The 18,680-nt window shown below is 38.3% G+C and overlaps 1 protein-coding gene across 3 annotated transcripts; it reads left to right on the plus strand.

The window, feature by feature from the left end:
• The first annotated feature begins 14 nt into the window (after positions 1-14).
• On the plus strand, positions 15-18,207 carry LOC117338334 (protein lin-54 homolog). 3 transcript variants are annotated; one of them, XM_033899646.1, is made up of 13 exons: positions 15-84; positions 1,201-2,123; positions 2,824-2,977; positions 3,832-3,953; positions 4,267-4,503; positions 5,090-5,238; positions 7,697-7,768; positions 8,214-8,359; positions 12,105-12,199; positions 13,895-14,094; positions 15,252-15,427; positions 16,279-16,320; positions 17,603-18,207. In XM_033899646.1, the coding sequence occupies exons 1-12, from the start codon at positions 66-68 to the stop codon at positions 16,317-16,319; spliced, it is 2,334 nt and encodes a 777-aa protein (XP_033755537.1). In that variant the 5' UTR covers positions 15-65; the 3' UTR covers position 16,320; positions 17,603-18,207. The 3 variants fall into 3 exon arrangements, with proteins under 3 accessions (XP_033755537.1, XP_033755555.1, XP_033755545.1); XM_033899664.1 differs by lacking the exon at positions 16,279-16,320 and having other exon boundaries at positions 16,964-18,207; XM_033899654.1 differs by lacking the exon at positions 16,279-16,320.
• Positions 18,208-18,680: the final 473 nt, after the last annotated feature.

The following is an 18,680-nucleotide window of genomic DNA, read 5'->3' on the forward strand; positions in this document are numbered from 1 at the left end:
GCGGAATACGGACCCGAGTATTATGGGATGGTAATGGTGGGCGCGTGATTTTGAACAAACACAGAATGCCTGCCCAGAGAACAGGTCTGTAGTATTCAATCGACAAATACAACTATGATATGTCACAGATATAGCCGTAGAGCAATATCTCATGAAGTAAATCGCTTCTTTTATTTTGTGATATATCGAATATTTGCTTGCATATTGACAAAATAATGGGACGACCCTTGCGTCAATTCGCCGCTTCGCTTCAGAAAGTTACGATTATTTTTATTTACGTGCATAAATAGGGTGCACGTGGCATTGCTAAACTATTGTCAGTGCTGTAAATATGAACAAGCTAGTGTGATTATGTCACAGTTGTATTTAAATGACAAGATTAATGTTTTTCGATTTCCATAACATGTTTCGCAGTTTAAATTTCCCTGCATTCCTGTCGGCATAATGGCGCGCCATTTGATTGCTATTTACTTATTGCGGTAGATAGCAAGTATCCACCTGCGAAATAAGTCTGTAAAACGTGCATATTTACCAATGCAGTAAAAGTAAAATAGTTTTGCAGCAACCGTTTACAGTGCATGGTCTTATCAGATGTGAGTTTGGCCACATTGTTCCCGGAAGTGACGATAAATACACAGCAGGTGCAGCTGAGCCTGAAGGCCTAAAGATCGTTGCAGCATGCATATTTTGAGACATTGATTTTTTACTGTTATAAAAGTATCTTTTAGCATGCACTATATAAAAGTTAGTTAATCAAAGATTGAAGAACATCTGTCTTATATAAAATTTCAGACTTTCAGTTTGATTGAACTTTCAGCTTGAAGACTAATATGATGTTAGGTATAATTTTTAACACAATTCTCATAGTTTTGTGTTAATCATTTTACATACTGTATTTTGAAACTTTTGACAAATATCTCTATATCAGAACAGCTTAATATGGATAACTATGGTATCCTTGCTAAGGTCATTGAAATAATCAATTCAATTAAACATTTCTGATTTAAAATGTAAAGAAGTATTTTCAAAAGAAAGTTTATTATTTTTATGACCGTAATGTATGTGATATTGAGATTTTGCAAACATTTTTCCATGGTGTTAAAATTTGGTTTTGTTGGTGTCACTTGTAAGTAGCACTTAGAAGTAGGTCAATATCAGTAATGCACACATGATGTGACCTAAATTGATTCTATATTTCAGGCATTGGAAATAATGAAGCTTTCACAGTTGTAACAGTTGCGAGTGATGGAATAAATTCTGAGACCATAAGCAGTTTAGAAAGTACTGCATCAACATCAAAGTACGTTGATGTCCCAACAGCTGTGGACTACGAGCCTGTCGAAAATCTGGATACCCCTCTGGATTCGTTTGTAATCTCTTCCACGCCTGAAATAGGTGGAGTGGAAACTGTGCTAGTGGAAGGTCAGTCTATAGACCAGACTTCAGGCTCTGTTGCATTGTCGCAGAATGATTCCATATCGAGCAATGCACAACAGCCAGAAATCATTTACGTGTCTCAGCCACCGGCTGCAAAACCTACACCAGAAGTAATTGTTGTGTCACAACCTTCTACAACAAAAACTGCTACAGTTACAACCATCAAGAGACCTTTATCAGGATCTGGTGGCAGTCCAGTAGTGACTAAAGTTATAATTACAAAGAATCCTAATACTAGTCAACCTCAAGCCATGCCAATTCAACTGAATCAGGTCTTAGGCCAGACCATGTCTCTGTCATCTGGGGGGCAGGGCATAAGTATAATACCCCAGGGCTCACAGACTCCCACAAAAACAATAACTATATCTCCACAGGGTATTGTGTCGGCCTCTTCTGTGAAGCTTACAACTATGTCCTCTCCAGGAAAGGTTGGAATACCAGTGCGACAACTTCCAATGTCGCCCACAAAGACTCCTACGAAAATAACTATGATTCCTGTGTCAGTTGGAAAATCTCCACAACGGATAGCACCAGCTGCAATATCTATGTTAGCAAAGAATCCATCAGAAACTGTGTCGTTTACGCCAGTGACTATCTCCAGTACAACAGGGAATACTGTGACAGTGTCAAGGCCTGTGAATATGATAACGATGTCACCGTCAAAAGTTATGAAACAAGGGACAGTGGTATGTGTTTCCATGATTTTGTATGTGCCGCATTTCTTTGCATTAATATATCATTTTAGGTATTTAATATAATTTCTGACATACAGTGTTCAAATATTGAATAATCAACTAGATAAATTATTAATTCATTCAGATATTTTTATAGATAAAAAAATCTGAAGCATTTTAGATGTTAATGGCAGGACAGAGTTCAAAATTAACTCTTTATTACTAGCAAAATGCCAGTTAACATTTGTCCCTTGCAAAGTTTTGCTAGTATGTTTTCCCTGGCAATCTGTTCATATACGTAATACACGAGCATAAATAGTGAAAATATGAGTGGAAAATAAATATCAGCATTAGAGATTATGATTTTATGACAAATGAAGTCTTTCTGGTAAGTAATGTGATTCCTGTGTTTTCCCTACTTTGTATTAAAATTAATGAAAACACTGCTGTAAAGTTTGCTAGTTCAAAATTTCAATTTTTGGCACTCACTGTCACAATCTCAATGATTTGCTAGTGATGAAAACAAATAATTTCGATCCCTATAGGATGTTTTTAAATGGAGTCAGTTGATCAATTCATTGTATAATAATGGTATTAAAATTCATTTTTGATACAATTTCCATTAAAGACAATTAAAAGGAAAAGTTATGAGATGTGTGTTGGAAATCTGTACTGAATTGACAATTTTGGTACACTGATATGTTGTTTTTAGCTACAGTCTGCCTCCGGCCAGACATTGCTTGGCACTAGTCCACAGATCATTACACAGGCCGGTGTAAAACAGATGGCCATTCCTATGTCCAGTGTCCACTCTGTCCAGGGCAGCAAGTTCCAGTATCTCCGGTTGGTCGCTCCTTCCTCCCAAGGTTAGAGTCACATTGAAACTGGTGAAATTCAAGAATGGATGATTTTTTTATCTGTATGGATTTGAATGTGTTGATGTGTTGATTATGCAAGAACATTGATTCTCTAGTAAGCTGAGAACAACAGGCCATATTCAGTTGGTATCAAAACATTTTGCCATTTTGCATTTACTGTAAATCAAGATAAATATGGATTTCATGGAATCCTCCAGTACTGTCCTAGTTGTAATTATTAATCCCCTAGCAGTGTAATCGTGGGGGGGTTGTTGTTGTTGTTGTTGTTGTTGTTGTTGTATTAGGTTTCCCCCTGTCTGTCTGTCTGTCTGTCTGTCCGTCCGTCACTGTTTTCTGCACTTTTCTCAGCCATGCTTCAAGGTGTGTTGGTGAAAGTTGGAATATGTGACTTCAGTATGAAAAGCTACAGATCAAGTTTGAGTTTCAAGTTTTTCAAGGTCAAGGTCACTTACCTTTTTTAGCGGGGGCCGGTAGGGGACATGTATTGTTTCTAACAAAACCCAGTATGCTTGTTCTGCCAGATTTAAAAAATATATTTTGTAAATGTAACTTATAATCTAGCTGACTAAAATGTTCCAGAATAATTTTCTAAATCTTAACTAATATTCTTATTCTATAAAAAGCTTATGTTAAAGTAATTCAGGGAAAAGAAGCTCAAGTCCTCTTAGTCATGTAGTTCATTAGCTAGAACTGAACTGTAAGTCTGTTTTGTAATGTTATAGGGAAAATATATATAAGAATAGGAATAGGATATATTATCGGAACACAGACTTATGTCTCAGAACAGGTTTCTTTTAGATATATGTGATTATAATTAACATAAACCATAATTATTGTTTTAGCGGGGAAGACGCCAGCAGGACAGTTAACATCAGTAGTACATGGGATACCCGGTTCTAATGCTGGGACAGTTTCCTTAACACAGCAACCTGGACAACAAATGAAAATCACACTTCCAGTGCAGGTATGTTGATCTGCTGATAGTTACATAAACACACATACCCCCTTCCATCCCTACCACACCCACACCCACAATTTCATACCCCAATTTGGTAAAGAATACTTCAAGTAATGTAAATTAATTTGTGTGTTTAATTCATGCATTTTACCAAACACACACAATTTCATACCCCAATTTGGTAAAGAACACTTCAAATAATGTAAATTAATTTGTGTATTAAATTCATGCATTTTACATGAAAGTTTCAAAAACTGATTATTTCTTTTGCTTACAGATTTTATGTAAGTACTAATTTTATGAACAATTCATTTATCAGAAAACAGTTGTATCCCAGGCTGGTTCAGCAGGTGTACATCGAATCCTGTTACCTGCACAGCCGAACCAAGTACGTACCGCCGGTAACACTACTGCAGCTACCACACTTCAGCAGATTCGCCCGGCAACCTCTGGGTCACTCGGACAGCTGCCACCCGGTGCAACCATACTGTCTGCGGGTAGCAGTGCTCAAGGCTTGCAAGGATTTGCTCTGGTGCCAGCATCATACCTCTCACAGGTCAGTCTGCAGGTTTTGGAGGTCCAACAAAATTGGGGAAAATCAGTTCTCCAACAAGCATTTTTTTTTTTTTGGCTATTTTCGGACAATTATATAATACCATCTGATTAAATGGAACTTTTAGGTCACTTCATGCAAAGTCTCAAGTGGCCTATTGCAATTGCCTTTTGTTTGGTGGCATTCGTCATTCATTGTAAACAGTTAGCATTTACGGCCTCTTCTCAATAACCAAGAGGCCCAGAACCATGATATTGGGCCAGTAGAATGCTGGGATGAAGGTTTGCAAAGGTTGTTCAGGGGAACAACTTGACCTAATGTCAAGGTCACAGGAGCCAAATGTGTTTAAATATTTAAATGACAATAACAAAGAGGCCCAGGGCCATAATATTTGGCAAGTAGAACACAGGGATGAAGGGCTACATAGATTGTTCAAATTAATGACCTTGACTTACTTTCAGGGTCACAGGTCAAATATGTTTAAACGACTACTTCTCAACAACCAGGAGGCCCAGGGCCATGATATTGAGAAAGGTTTTTAATAGGTTTTTGAATATTTTAAATAAGGTTTAATGAAAATTTGTTTCAGATGCATCAAGCTGCTCCTAAGCCAGTAGCTCAGGTGGCCCCTCCAGAACCACAAGTTCAGCAGAACAGACAAGATTACATTGCCATTGCCAGTAACGACCCTTCCGTTAGTGCTAACGCTATGGCCAGAAACTCCGTAAATGGACTTAGGTATACACATACTTCAAGAAAAAAGGTGTTACATTTGTTCTGCCTGCAGTTATGGCTGAATTTTTTATGCCATTGAGATACACATTTTATATTGTTTGTCTCACTTGGCTTCTGGGAACCAACCTTGTGTTTTTTGGTGTTGTCACACCAGAACATTACATGCTGTTTGGTAATGAGGAGAGGGTACTTAGGATTTGTTCGAAGTCAGCAGGTCAAAGGACTTGGGCCTTGTAATGTGTTAATAGGATGTTAATGCCAATATTAGTTATATTATATAATTTTCAGTTCACTGAATTTGGTGAGATATTCGTTAGAGTAGCTCACCCAGGATTCATGTTAAAGTTTGGTTAGCCAAATTTTAATTTGTTATATATCTTGACAGTATTTTAGAAATTTAAAACTCATTTATTAGCTCACCTGCCCGAAGGGCAAGTGATCATGAGCTTATGCCATGGTGCGGCGTTCGTCGTCCGTCCGTCTGTCCGGCCGTCCGTCCGGCATCAACTTTTTCATTTAAACAACTTCTTCTCTGTAACCAAGAGGCCCAGGAGCTTCATATTAGGCCTGTAGCATGCTGGGGTGAAGGGCTACAAAGTTTGTTCAAATAAATGACCTTGACCTTCATTCAAGGTCACATGGGTCAAATAAGCTATAATCTTCAAAAGACTTCTTCTCAATAACCAAGAGGCACAGGGACCTGATATTAGGCCTGTAGCATGCTGGGGTAAAGGGCTACCAAGTTTGTTCAAATAAATGACCTTGACCTTCATTCAAGGTCACATGGGTCAAATAGGCTATACTCTTCAAACGACTTCTTCTGAATAACCAAGAGGCCAAGGGACTTGATATTAGGCCTGTAGCATGCTGGGGTGAAGGGCTACTAAGTTTGTTCAAATAAATGACCTTGACCTTCATTCAAGGTCACATGGGTCAAATAGGCTATACTCTTCAAACGACTTCTTCTCAATAACCAAGAGGCCCAGGGACTTGATATTGGGCCTGTAGCATGCCGGGGTGAAAAGCTACCAATTTCGTTCAAATAAATGACCTTGATCTTCATTCAAGGTCACATGGGTCAAATAGGCTATAATCTTCAAACGACTTCTTCTCAATAACCAAGAGGCCCAGGGACTTGATATTGGGCCTGTGGCATGCTGGGGTGAAGTACTACAAAGTTTGTCCAAATAAATGACCTTGACCTTCATTCCAGGTCAACATGGGTCAAATAAGCTATAATCTTCAAAAGACTTCTTCTCAATAACCAAGAGGCCCAGGGACTTGATATTGGGCCTGTGGCATGCTAGGGTGAAGTGCTACAAAGTTTGTCCAAATAAATGACCTTGATCTTCATTCAAGGTCACATGGGTCAAATAGGCTATAATCTTCAAACGACTTCTTCTCAATAACCAAGAGGCCCAGGGACTTGATATTGGGCCTGTGGCATGCTTAGGTGAAGTGCTACAAAGTTTGTTCAAATAAATGACCTTGACCTTCATTCCAGGTCACATGGGTCAAATAGGCTATATTCTTCAAACAACTTCTTCTCAATAACCAAGAGGCCCAGGGACTTGATATTGGGCATGTAGCATGCTGGGGTGAAGGGCTACAAAGTTTGTTCAAATAAATGACATTGACCTTCATTCAAGGTCACATGGGTCAAATAGGCTATAATCTTCAAACGACTTCTTCTCAATAACCAAGAGACCCAGGGACTTGATATTGGGCCTGTAGCATGCTGGGGTGAAGGGCAACAAAGTTTGGTTAAATAAATGACCTTGACCTTCATTAAAGGTCACATGGGTCAAATAGGCTATATTCTTCCAACAACTTCTTCTCAATAACCAAGAGGCCCAGGGACTTGATATTGGGCATGTAACATGCTGGGGTGAAGGGCTACAAAGTTTGTTCAAATAAATGACCTTGACCTTCATTCAAGGTCACATTGGTCAAATAGGTTATAATCTTCAGATGACTTCTTCTTAATAACCAAGAGGCCCAGGGACTTGATATTGGGCCTGTAGCATGCTTAGGTGAAGGGCTACAAAGTTTGTTCAAGGTCACAGGGTTGAAATTTGCTTAAATCTGTAAACAATAATTTTGCGATAGCCAAGAGCCTCCGAGATCTGATATTAGGCCAATAGAATGCTGGAATGAAGGACTAGAAATTTATTAATATGAATAAACCTAGCTTACTATGATATTTGAATAAAGAGGTAATCAGCATAGTATCTGTAGAAATGACCTCAATCAACTTCAAAGTTGCTGTAGAGCCAGGTGAGCGATACAGGCCCATTGGGCCTCTTGTATTAATTTTATTAGGCAAAATCAAAATTTCTGACTGACTTTTAAAAATTTGAATAAATAATAACACTTTTTTACTTATTTTAAAATCAAATGTTGCCTGTGTTTGTTTTTCAAGACAATACAATTTTGTTTAAAATATTTGTACTTAACATAGCCCTGTGATAGAACCAACCGGTGCCCGACCAAGAAAGCCATGTAATTGTACCAAATCCCAGTGCTTAAAGCTGTGAGTATATATGGAGGCTGCATTGACTGATTTCTACATGAGCTGATATTGATAAGCAAGTTATTTTTTGAGAGAAAAAGCCAGATATGAATGAAGTCATTTTACTTTCACTTTCACGCTGGATAAATGTGTTTGGGATTGTATCCGCTGCATCAGCCCTACAGTCCCATGAAATTAAATAAGATATTTGTCATTTTATTGTTTCATATTCGGTAAGAAAGGGAGAAATCTTAACAAAATATCAAGATAAGTAATAGACTTTTCGACAATAATTGTTTAGGTCAATACTTGTGCACTGAAATTTGTTTGTGCTGTCCAAAACTGTTTTAGCCTCAATCACTCAAACATAATGAAATATATCTTCCCAATAATTATATCGGGAATTACATGTAATAAATGAATGGAAGCTTCATTATTGTATTTTGCTACGTCATTGTGTTTTCAGGTATTGTGACTGTTTTGCTAACGGAGAGTTTTGTCATAATTGCAACTGTAACAACTGTGCTAATAATCTGGAACACGAAGAAGAAAGATCTAAAGCTATTAAATCGTGCCTGGACAGAAATCCAATGGCGTTTCATCCAAAGATAGGTAAGAGAGGACAGTGTATGGACAGTGTGGTCTGATCGTCGACATTTGAATTAGTGGACTTCCTAAAGCAATTTAAATGGCAATAACAATTTTACATCTACGATAGAGAAAAAGTATATGATTAGATACAGAATTTGATAATTATGTTTAATTGTTTCTCAACATTTTTCAGTACTAAAAAAAACTTTTGACAAATTCTCAATTTTTAAGTCATCTGACTAATTCTCAATTTTTAGCTCGCCTGGACCGAAGGTCCGGTGAGCTTATGCCATGGCGCAGGCGTCCGTCTGTCTGTCTGTCCGTCGTCCGTCCGTCCGGCCGTCCAGTCCGTCCGTCCATCCGTAAACGTTTGCTTCAAATCGCTACTAGTCAAAAAGTTCTTATTGGATTTTGACCAAATTTGGCCAGAAACATCCTTGGGGGAAGGGGAACAGATTTTGCATAAATGGTGACTCTGACCCCCGAGGGGCCAAAGGGGCGGGCCCAATAGGGGAATTAGAGGTAATTCCTTTAAATCGCTACTAGTCATAAAGTTATGAATGGATTTGAACCCAATTTGGTCAGAAACATCCTTGGGGGAAGGGGAACAGATTTTGCATAAACGGTGACTCTGACCCTAAAGGGGCCAAAGGGGCGGGGCCCAATATGGGAAATAGAGGTAATTCCTCTAAATCGCTACTAGTCATAAAGTTATGAATGGATTTGAACCCAATTTGGTCAGAAACATCCTTGGGGGAAGGGGAAGAGATTTTGCATAAATGGTGGCTCTGACCCCGAGAGGGGCCAAAGTGGCGGGGCACAATAGGGGAAATAGAGGTACAGTGGAACCTCTATAAACCGAACATGCATGGGACATGACTATTTGTTCGGTTTACAGAGGGTTCGGTTTGGAGAAGTTGATCGAAAAATGACCGGTCGAATTCCGGATATAATTGGTCGGACGATTTTTTATTAGAATGCACCCGATTACAAACCGGCACGTACACAAGTAGACAATATTTGGTTTGTCTGAATAATATGCATATTATGAAAGTTAATCAATGTACATGTATATATTGCAGAATATATAAGAAAGGCAAATGACTTTAACTATAGTTTTAAACAGTTTTTTCACATGTACAACTACACTTTACGATCGACCTACATTTTGTTACATCCGGTGAAGCTTCCGTCATGTGGATGGGGCCGATAGTCCAATATGGAATATTTTACATATCGACTAATATTAAAGGGTGTGAAGATGTTTTGTTTCAATATCAATTACAATTGATCAGTTGATACTGGTCGTATTTCCGACATCGCAGTTGTCTAAAAAAACATCAGTGGCTTCTTTTACGAAAACAACCCCCTTTGGGCCTCATTTAAATTAAATGCGAAACTCAGGCTTCTAGCTCTACTTGCATTGAGAAGATAAACGAACTGACGCGCTTCAATGAAGTGTGACATTGTTTCATAATTATCGTGTTGATTATACACTAGGCCATCCGTCATAATGCCCCCTTGGGATATATATTGGATACCTGTACAATCACCTACGAAGGTCCCGAGACAATAAGGCTTCACACAATACCCGTCACAGTTGTTGTTTCACGGTTGACTGGCCTGACCTCGTGTCATAATCGCTCAGGTAAGGCCGGTTTTCAGAAGTAATTTTTGGTATATTTTAACAGGAACCGGACGCAAAATCTGTCCGGTGTTCGGAATTCAGAGGGATCGGTATTTGGAAGTTTATTAATACTATAATAAAGAAGGACCAATTCCGTACAATGTCAATTCGTTCGGTATTCAGAGGTGTTCGGTTTTTAGAAGGTTCGGTTTTCGGAAGTTGCACTGTAATTCCTTTAAATCACTACTAGTCATAAAGTTATGAATGGATTTGAACCCAATTTAGTCAGAAACATCCTTAGGGGAAGGGGAACAGATTTTGCATAAATGGTGATTCTGACCCCCAAGGGGCCAAAGGGGCGGGGCCAAATAGGGGAAATAAAGGTAATTCCTTTAAATCGCTACTTGTCATAAAGTTATGAATGGATTTGAACCCAATTTAATCAGAGATATCTTTGGGGGAAGGGGAACAGATTTTGCATAAATGGTGGCTCTGACCCCAAAGGGGTCAAAGGGGCCAAAGGGGCGGGTCCCAATAGGGAAATAGAGCTAATTCCTTTAAATCGCTACTTGTCATAAAGTTATGAATGGATTTGAACCCAATTTGGTCAGAAACATCCTTGGGGGAAGGGGAACAGATTTTGCATAAATGGTGACTCTGACCCCTGAGGGGCCAAAGATGCGGGGCCCAATGGGGGAAATAGAGCTAATTCCTTTAAATCGCTACTAGTCATAAAGTTATGAATGGATTTGAACCCAATTTGATCAGAAACATCCTTGGGGGAAGGGGAACAGATTTTGCATAAACAGTGACTCTGACCCTAAAGGGGCCAAAAGGACGGGGCCCAGTGGGGGAAGTAGAGGTAATTCCTTTGAATCTCTACTAGTCATAAAGTTATGAATGGATTTGAACCCAATTTGGTCCGAAACATCCTTGGGGAAGGGGAACAGATTTTGCATAAACGGTGACTCTGACCCCCGAGGGGCCAAAGGGACGGGGCCCAATAGGTGAAATAGAGGCAATTCCTTTAAATCCCTACTAGTTATTAAGTCATGAATGGATTTGAACGCAATATGGTCCGAAACATCCTTGGGGGAAGGGGAACAGATTGTGCATAAATGGTGACTGATCCTAAAGGGGCCAAAAGGGCGGGGCCCAGTGGGGGAAATAGAGGTAATTAATTTGAATCGCTACTAGTCATAAAGTTATGAATGGATTTGAACCCAATTTGGTCAGAAACAGGGGAACAGATTTTGCATAAATGGTGACTGACCCCCGAAGGGCCAAAGGGGCTGGGCCCAATAGGGGAAATAGAGGTAATTCCTTTAAATCGCTACTAGCTATATATAGTCATAAAGTGATGAATGCATGTTCTATAAACAATTCTTGAGGTCTTTCAGACCTTAGAGAATCTGGACTTCATTAATCTTTAAAGCAGTTCGGATTCCCACACTATAACCATATATAGCATTGTTAGAGTTTTACAAATAAAACAAATTGAATATGAACATTATTTCGACATTTGGTCTAATCCAACCAGGTGAGCGACACAGGCCCCATGGGCCTCTTGTTAAGGTCATCTAACTAATTCTCAATATTTAAGGTCATCAGAATAATTCTCAATTTTTAGGTCATCTGACCTAAGTGTCAGGATGACTAGGTATCATGTTTCATCTGTCATACTTTGCTGTCCATAAACATTTTCACATTTTGACTTGTTTTCATAAACCCCTGAACCAATTTCAATGAAATTTGGCATTAACCTTCCATGTCAAAGGGCAACCAAATTTGTGGATTATTGTCCCCAACCGCAGAGGCCTGTAGGGTCTTGCCTTTTTCTTTAATTGATAATTGTCTGTTTAAAGATATATTTAATACTGCTTCTCACAAAAATGCATAAAATGGCACCCATGATATAGAAATATTTGCACATCATGGCTGAAAATAACATACAAAATATAGAGGTGTAGCTTGCTGCTTGATAGAATTTCTTTTGGATATTTACATTAAATTCAAAAAGAGAAGCTGGTATTGTATGGAAATGTGCAACAGCCTGTTCTTGATCATAATAAAAAAAATTTCAAATAGTATCTTTAAATAAATTGTGTGATCATATTTACTGTATCTGTTGTGGAACAGGTAAGGGCCGAGAGGGTAATGGAGACCGACGACATAACAAGGGCTGTAACTGTAAACGATCCGGATGCCTTAAAAACTACTGTGAATGCTACGAGGTAACTACTCAATCATGTGTTGATGTTGTGTACATGTATTGCCTGTTCCTTTTGGTAAAAACTAATATTGTTCTGGATGTTTTAATTCTGTTTAAATTGATTTTAGTCCCTGAGTGGGAGAAGGGGAGGCTGTGTCTATCCTTCTGCACTTTAGACTCTAACTCTTACAGCACTTGTCACTCAAACTTACATGGTGCATGAGTTAACCTTGGTGGGGCATTGTATCCTGTATCAGAAGTAGGTCGCTGTGACCTGAATTTTGACATTTGACCTACATCCACCGACAAAGTTTGTCCAGACTCTACCATCTGCATACTACTTGTCACTATTTTTGTAATTAGGGCATGGGTTGACCTTGGTGGAGCGGTGTGTCCTGTATCAGAAGTAGGTCGCTGTGACCTAAATTTTGATATTTGACCTACATCCACAAACAAAGTTTGTCCAGACCCAGTATCATCTACAAAGTAATGTCACTGGATCTTTGTAATTAGGGCATGGGTTGACCTTGGTGAGGTGGTGTGTCCTGTATCAAAAGTAGGTCACTGTGCCCTAAAATGGGGACTGCGATAGCCAAGTCAGAGCGCCGGCCATGTAATCTCAGATGAAGTTCTGAGGTGCGTGGTTGATGTTTCCTGGGAAGCTGAGAAACAGGACAGTCTGTGCTATCAGGGTTGTGTCCTTGGGCAAGACACTTTACCCTAATTGCCCTGTTTGTCATGCGACAGGCAACTCCTATTCGCCTCCTATATGCGATAGGCATATCCTATTCATTGAGGTAGTCACCAACTACTACATGATATCCTGCCTCAAAATGACCATGACTATTCACAGGGCGATAAACACCAATTGATCCACATCAATGAACAGATTGAAAGTTTGTTCAGGCACTGTTTCCTGCACTGGATTGTCATATTTATGGCACTGGATTCCATACTTTCAGCATGGGTAGACCTTGGTAAGGTGGTGTGTCCTGTATGAAGAGTAGGTCACTCTGACCTCCATGTTGACCTTTGATCTACATTAAAGAAAAATTTTGTTTGATCTATCCTACACCTCTTGTCACTGGAATTTCATACTTCGGTCATGGGTTAAATGGCCTAGGTGAGGCAGTGTATCTTGTATAAAAAGTAGGTAGCTCTGACCTTAATTTTGACCTTTAACATTCATAAGAAGACAAAGTAGTTACCAGAACTTGATACTTATAGCATGAGTTGACCTAGGTGAGTTGGTACCAAAAGTAGGTTACTTTGACCTCCATTTTGACCTTTGACCTACATCAAACAATAAGTTGTCACTGGAATCTCTTATTTAGAGCATATGTTCATCTTACTTGGGGCTAACATACACTGAAGGAAAAACATACCTGTTTATCATACGAGCATACAATTTTACATTCAGGGGGACTTATTGACCAAAGTGTATTATTATAATATCTGTGATCTGTGATGTAACTGGAAAAATTTCTGGATTACCAAAACAAAATGGTACTCTCTTTAGGTCAGCATGACTTCCACTTCTATGTCTGATAATGGTGCATACATATCCGTGAAATTTTGCTTTTGAGTTGACACTCACCACAAGGTCAAAGATGAAATAAATGCATAATATTCACATTGTCTTATAAGAAGGTTTCCTTATTCACAAAATTAGTCTGTAGTTTTTCGGTGTAATATAACTTTGACTTTTTTCTTTCAGGCGAAAATTATGTGTTCAAATCATTGTAAATGTGTGGGATGTAAAAACTTTGAGGAAAGTCCAGAAAGGAAAACCTTGATGCATTTGGCTGATGCAGCAGAGGTACGGGTCCAGCAACAGACAGCAGCCAAAACGAAGTTATCCTCACAAATTTCTGGAATACCTTCACGACCACCAGTCTCCTCCGCTACCGGGGAAAGGTAAAATTGAAGTATTTTGATGTCCGACTATATTGTAGAAGGGTTTTAAAAATCTGTTTTAGCGAAATAATGCCATACTATTTGGGCAATTTTGTTGAAAAATTGTGATGTCATTTATAAGCTGACCTGCCCAAAGAAAAAGTGAATTAGTGTCATGTTGTGACATCTATCATTCATCTACCTTCAAACTCCTCAATCTGGTGTAGTCCTTATCTAATTTCATGATATTTGGCTAGTAGGGATCTGGGATGAAGGGCTACACTACTAAGCTTGCTTAAGTAATTGGCCTAGGCCTACTTTCGTGGTCACTGGTGTCAAAATGTGTAAGAATAATATTTCGCTTGAGTGGTAAAGGTGTCCTGACACTTTATCACTAGCCCTCCAGCTCTGGGTTGCGAATTTGAAACCCATGTGGGGCAGTTGTCTGGTTCTGACCGTAGGCCGGTGGTTTTTCTTTGAGTACTTCAGCTTTTCTCCACCTCCAAAACCTGTCTTGTCCTTAAATGACCCTGGCTGTTAATAGGACATTAAACAAAATAAGATAAACTCTACATCCATATCTTATGTACAAGATTAGGTCATGAGGTCCTGTACCGGTATAATTTATATCTGTATCATAACATCACTCCATAAGTTCTACAACTGATTAGATTTTGATGATCATCGGTATAGGTCATTGATTGCACTTGATCACTCTCAAAATGAAAATTTGGTGTACAAGATATTATTTATTTTATTGATTAGGGGGATTGCAGTATATATATGTGAACCCCTGCTAACTTTGCTTTTATTTACCAAAAAAGTTCCTACTTTCCAATGCTTCTTAGTCCCCTACCAGTAAAACCGGGGGGACTAAAGGTTTTCTCCCTTCTGGGAGTCTGTCCATGCAATTTTCCGCACTTTTCCCAGGTATATTGGGGCCTGGAGGAAAAAAAAGAAGAAAAAAACGGCCCCGATGAAAATTGGTATGTAACGTTAGTATGAGTAACTACAGATCAAGTTCAAGTTTCAGGGTGTTTTTTTTCAGTCAAGGTCAGTTTCTATTTTTAGCGGGGGCTAGGAGGGAACATGTTTAAAGCAATACTCGGTATGCTTGTTTTTCTCTTGTGATTTTCCCAAATCGAGTCACATGACATGAAATTCTGTTTTTTGTCCAGGCTGCCGTACACATTCATCACAGCAGAGGTAGCTGAGGCAACGTGTGCTTGTCTGCTGGCACAGGCGGAAGAAGCAGAACGACTCAAGATGCCCCCAGTTGTTCAAGAGCGAATGGTGATTGAGGAATTTGGGCGATGTCTTCTACAAATCATAGACTCTGCAAATAAGACAAAAGGTATCATCATTGTCCTTTTTGTTATTTTCATTCATTCCTTATTCATTCCGTTCATTTCATTTATTCCTTCTCTTCCTCCTTTGAGAAAAATTGGACTTTAATTGGTAAGCTTACAACCTTCCTTCAATACTCTCTGCCGTTTACTATGTATTTGGACTTGGTAAGCTTACAACCTCCCTTCAATACTTTCTGCCGTTTACTATGTATTTGGAAATTGTGAACATACAAATTTTATAGTTTTTCACGCTGAAAATATTCAGCTAATTTATGTTTGTGCTAATTCCACTTTCTTTACATTGTATTCTATGCCAAGCTTTTTGGGTGCACTAAATCATCCTGGCTAATCCTTTTTGAATTTGGTTACATTTGCTAAAATCTGAATACACTAAACTAAGTATGTTCACAACATTCACAACTCCTTGTGGATGGTTTGGTTTGTCCTATCACATTAGGAGCCAGCCGAGGGCTACAGATTTGTCTGATAGCATCAGGCTATATACTTGGCAACCCTGCTTGAATTTCCGACCTCACCTGTAAAGTGAAACCATGCTAATTTCAATTATACTATTATGATGCCCTACAGACCATATAAGTCACAGACATTTAATTTGCTAGACATGTATTTATCGTATTAAAGAAAGATAACTTAATATAGTAACTTTAGGATTGTGATATTAAATATGGAGTACTGTGCTACACAAATGATGAGTAAAAATATGTCTCTGTGTGTTTTCATAGCATGTCTATGTTTTCCTGGATTTATTTTAGAAAAGTGCACAATTAGCAAACAATTGTATTTGGTTGGGGGGAAAACATACAGAAAAAAAATAATTGCTAAATTTTTGTTGCAGAATTAGTCAATTCGTTTGACCCTAACTGGGATGTAAGATAGGGTAAGGTAACAGTTTCTCTGTGAAATGATTTATATTTGTTGCATTTAATGAAAAAGCTTGCTGAGTTTCTTCCATTAACGACGTGAAATAATTAATCTGGCTGTGTCGGAATTTGGATGTTGATTTGGTGTAATCATCTAAATCACGCTCACAAAATACAGAATTTTATTTGATTTTTCCCCTGTAATTTATTAAAAATCCTGGCTCTTGGTTTAACTGTATAGTTAACAATTTCCTTGGCAGTCTTCCCTGTTAAGAGATGAACAGTTTAAAGATTGGGAGATCACCAGTATGTTATGTGTCATAAAATGGAGATGTTTTGTGAAGTAACTCAAATCCAATCGTGGTTAAGTTATTAGAATAATCAAATTGCTTTTTAGCCTAAACTCAGATTTAAGCATAAAACACATATGTCAAGTGGAGGTAATTTATCATATCAAAAAATCTCCAGTTTTTGACCAAAATTATGCACCTGAAATTTGCCAAATTTACTTGATAAACTGGAATCTCCAGCCTTGAGACTTGACATGTATGATGGCATTCAACGTACTATATTTCTCGGTTGATAATGGAAGAACTTAATAAGTTTTAGTGCATTTGTTGTCATGGCCATAAGGTGATTACTAGTGTGTTTCTTATGTAGACTCTGACTCGAATTCCTGAGACAAGATCCAGCAAGCTTAGACAAGAAGGTCCCTCCCACTAACAAGAGCATGCTGTCCCGGTCCCTTGTGTCGCCACACCTGTCCTGTACCATCGCACCTGTGCATGCTGTAGACCAATGTCCAGTCTCCGGTCATTTTGTCCTGCATGTTTCCCGAACATGTCACCCCAAGTGCTGACCATACAGTTGCTAGCTCATCACATCAGCTGTCTCATCTGTGCATTGTCCTTTTGCCTCAGTTTCATCAACAAAACATCATCATTGTATTCAAATCATGACGCAAGACTTCTCAGATTTGTTTACATTCCCAAAAGTTTTTTTTTCATCTGAAAGACAGGCTATTTCTTGTGAATTTTTTTAAAAGAAAGAAAATAAGATTTAGAGAAAGATGTGTTAAAATTGGATTATACTTCAAGATACTTAAAACAAAATCCTTCAATGTTACTGCATGGATTTTGGATGTGAATTATTTAGAAAGAAAATGTTGATTATAGAAACCATAACTGAAAAAGATTATAAAAGATGAAATGACAGGCTTTTGATGTTTGTTAACGATGTACAGTGTTCTAGACAGGTAGAGCTCTTGAGAGTGACAAATATGTACATTGTTCTACATAGATATACCTCTTGAGAGTGACGGAGAACCGTGATCCGGTGTGTGAAGTACCTGGGGGAAAAAGCCAAGCATGTAGACAATGAGGGCAGATTCTCTCTGTGAAAAACGGGAACAGTGGCACGGTGCCGGACTTGATTGTCTAGCTTTGTGACTAACTTAGATTCTATGCATCAGGTGAGAATGGGCATGTCTGCGACGAGTTGAGTATGGAGACTATTGACAGAAGGACTGCATTGAAATGTGTACATAAGGGCCAGTCGCACAAGTACGGGATTAGCCTTTGTAAAATTCACCAGTGATGAGTTGTATATTATGAGAATGGTGCAAGATGTTGTACAGAAAATTTTATTTAATATATACAAATGTATTATGAACGACGGATTTTGAAACCAAACATGCCTATTATCAAAGTGTTATGAACTGTTGTCATTATGCTTATTTTCAAATGGTGTCCCGTTCCCAGTCGTCATCAATGCAGCGTCGAAACTAAACTTGACTTTTTTTTTCTTCATTTTTCGTCCTTTAATTCTAGCACATTTGCATCAGGCTGCAAATCAATACAATACCAGTTAGCTTCCTTTAGATCTGATTTTTTTTTTTTTTTTTTTTCAAAGAAAATTAATTAATAGATAAATTGCCAGAATGTTGACTTCAGAGTTTAGTGTGATATGTTAGTATATCATAAGAAGGAAGATAACCTCAATTCACACAAAACTTAAAGATAGACCTACATAATTATTCAGCAGGATCAATCTTGGTGTTTAATAGGGTAGATCTTTGATTGTGTTACTTGTTGGAGAATTACTTGATAGATCGACCTTAAAACAAGACAAAAATCCAGTGTAACATAGAAATGGCTTTAATATCATTTTTTTAAAGATATAAAAAAGGGACGGGAAAGTTCCATGTTTAAGCTGTAGAAGTGATTAAAACTTCAAATGTAATTTATCATGGAGGATATTGTCAATGTTTATAAAAATTACTGTAGTTGACAAGTTTTACCTTTTTGTTATCAAAGTATTATATTTGTATATCTAAATGTTGATCTGCTCTCATGCCACCTATGAAACTCTCCACTGT

The sequence above is a fragment of the Pecten maximus genome, chromosome 1 (genome assembly GCF_902652985.1).
Source record: "Pecten maximus chromosome 1, xPecMax1.1, whole genome shotgun sequence".
NCBI lineage: Eukaryota > Metazoa > Mollusca > Bivalvia > Pectinida > Pectinidae > Pecten > Pecten maximus.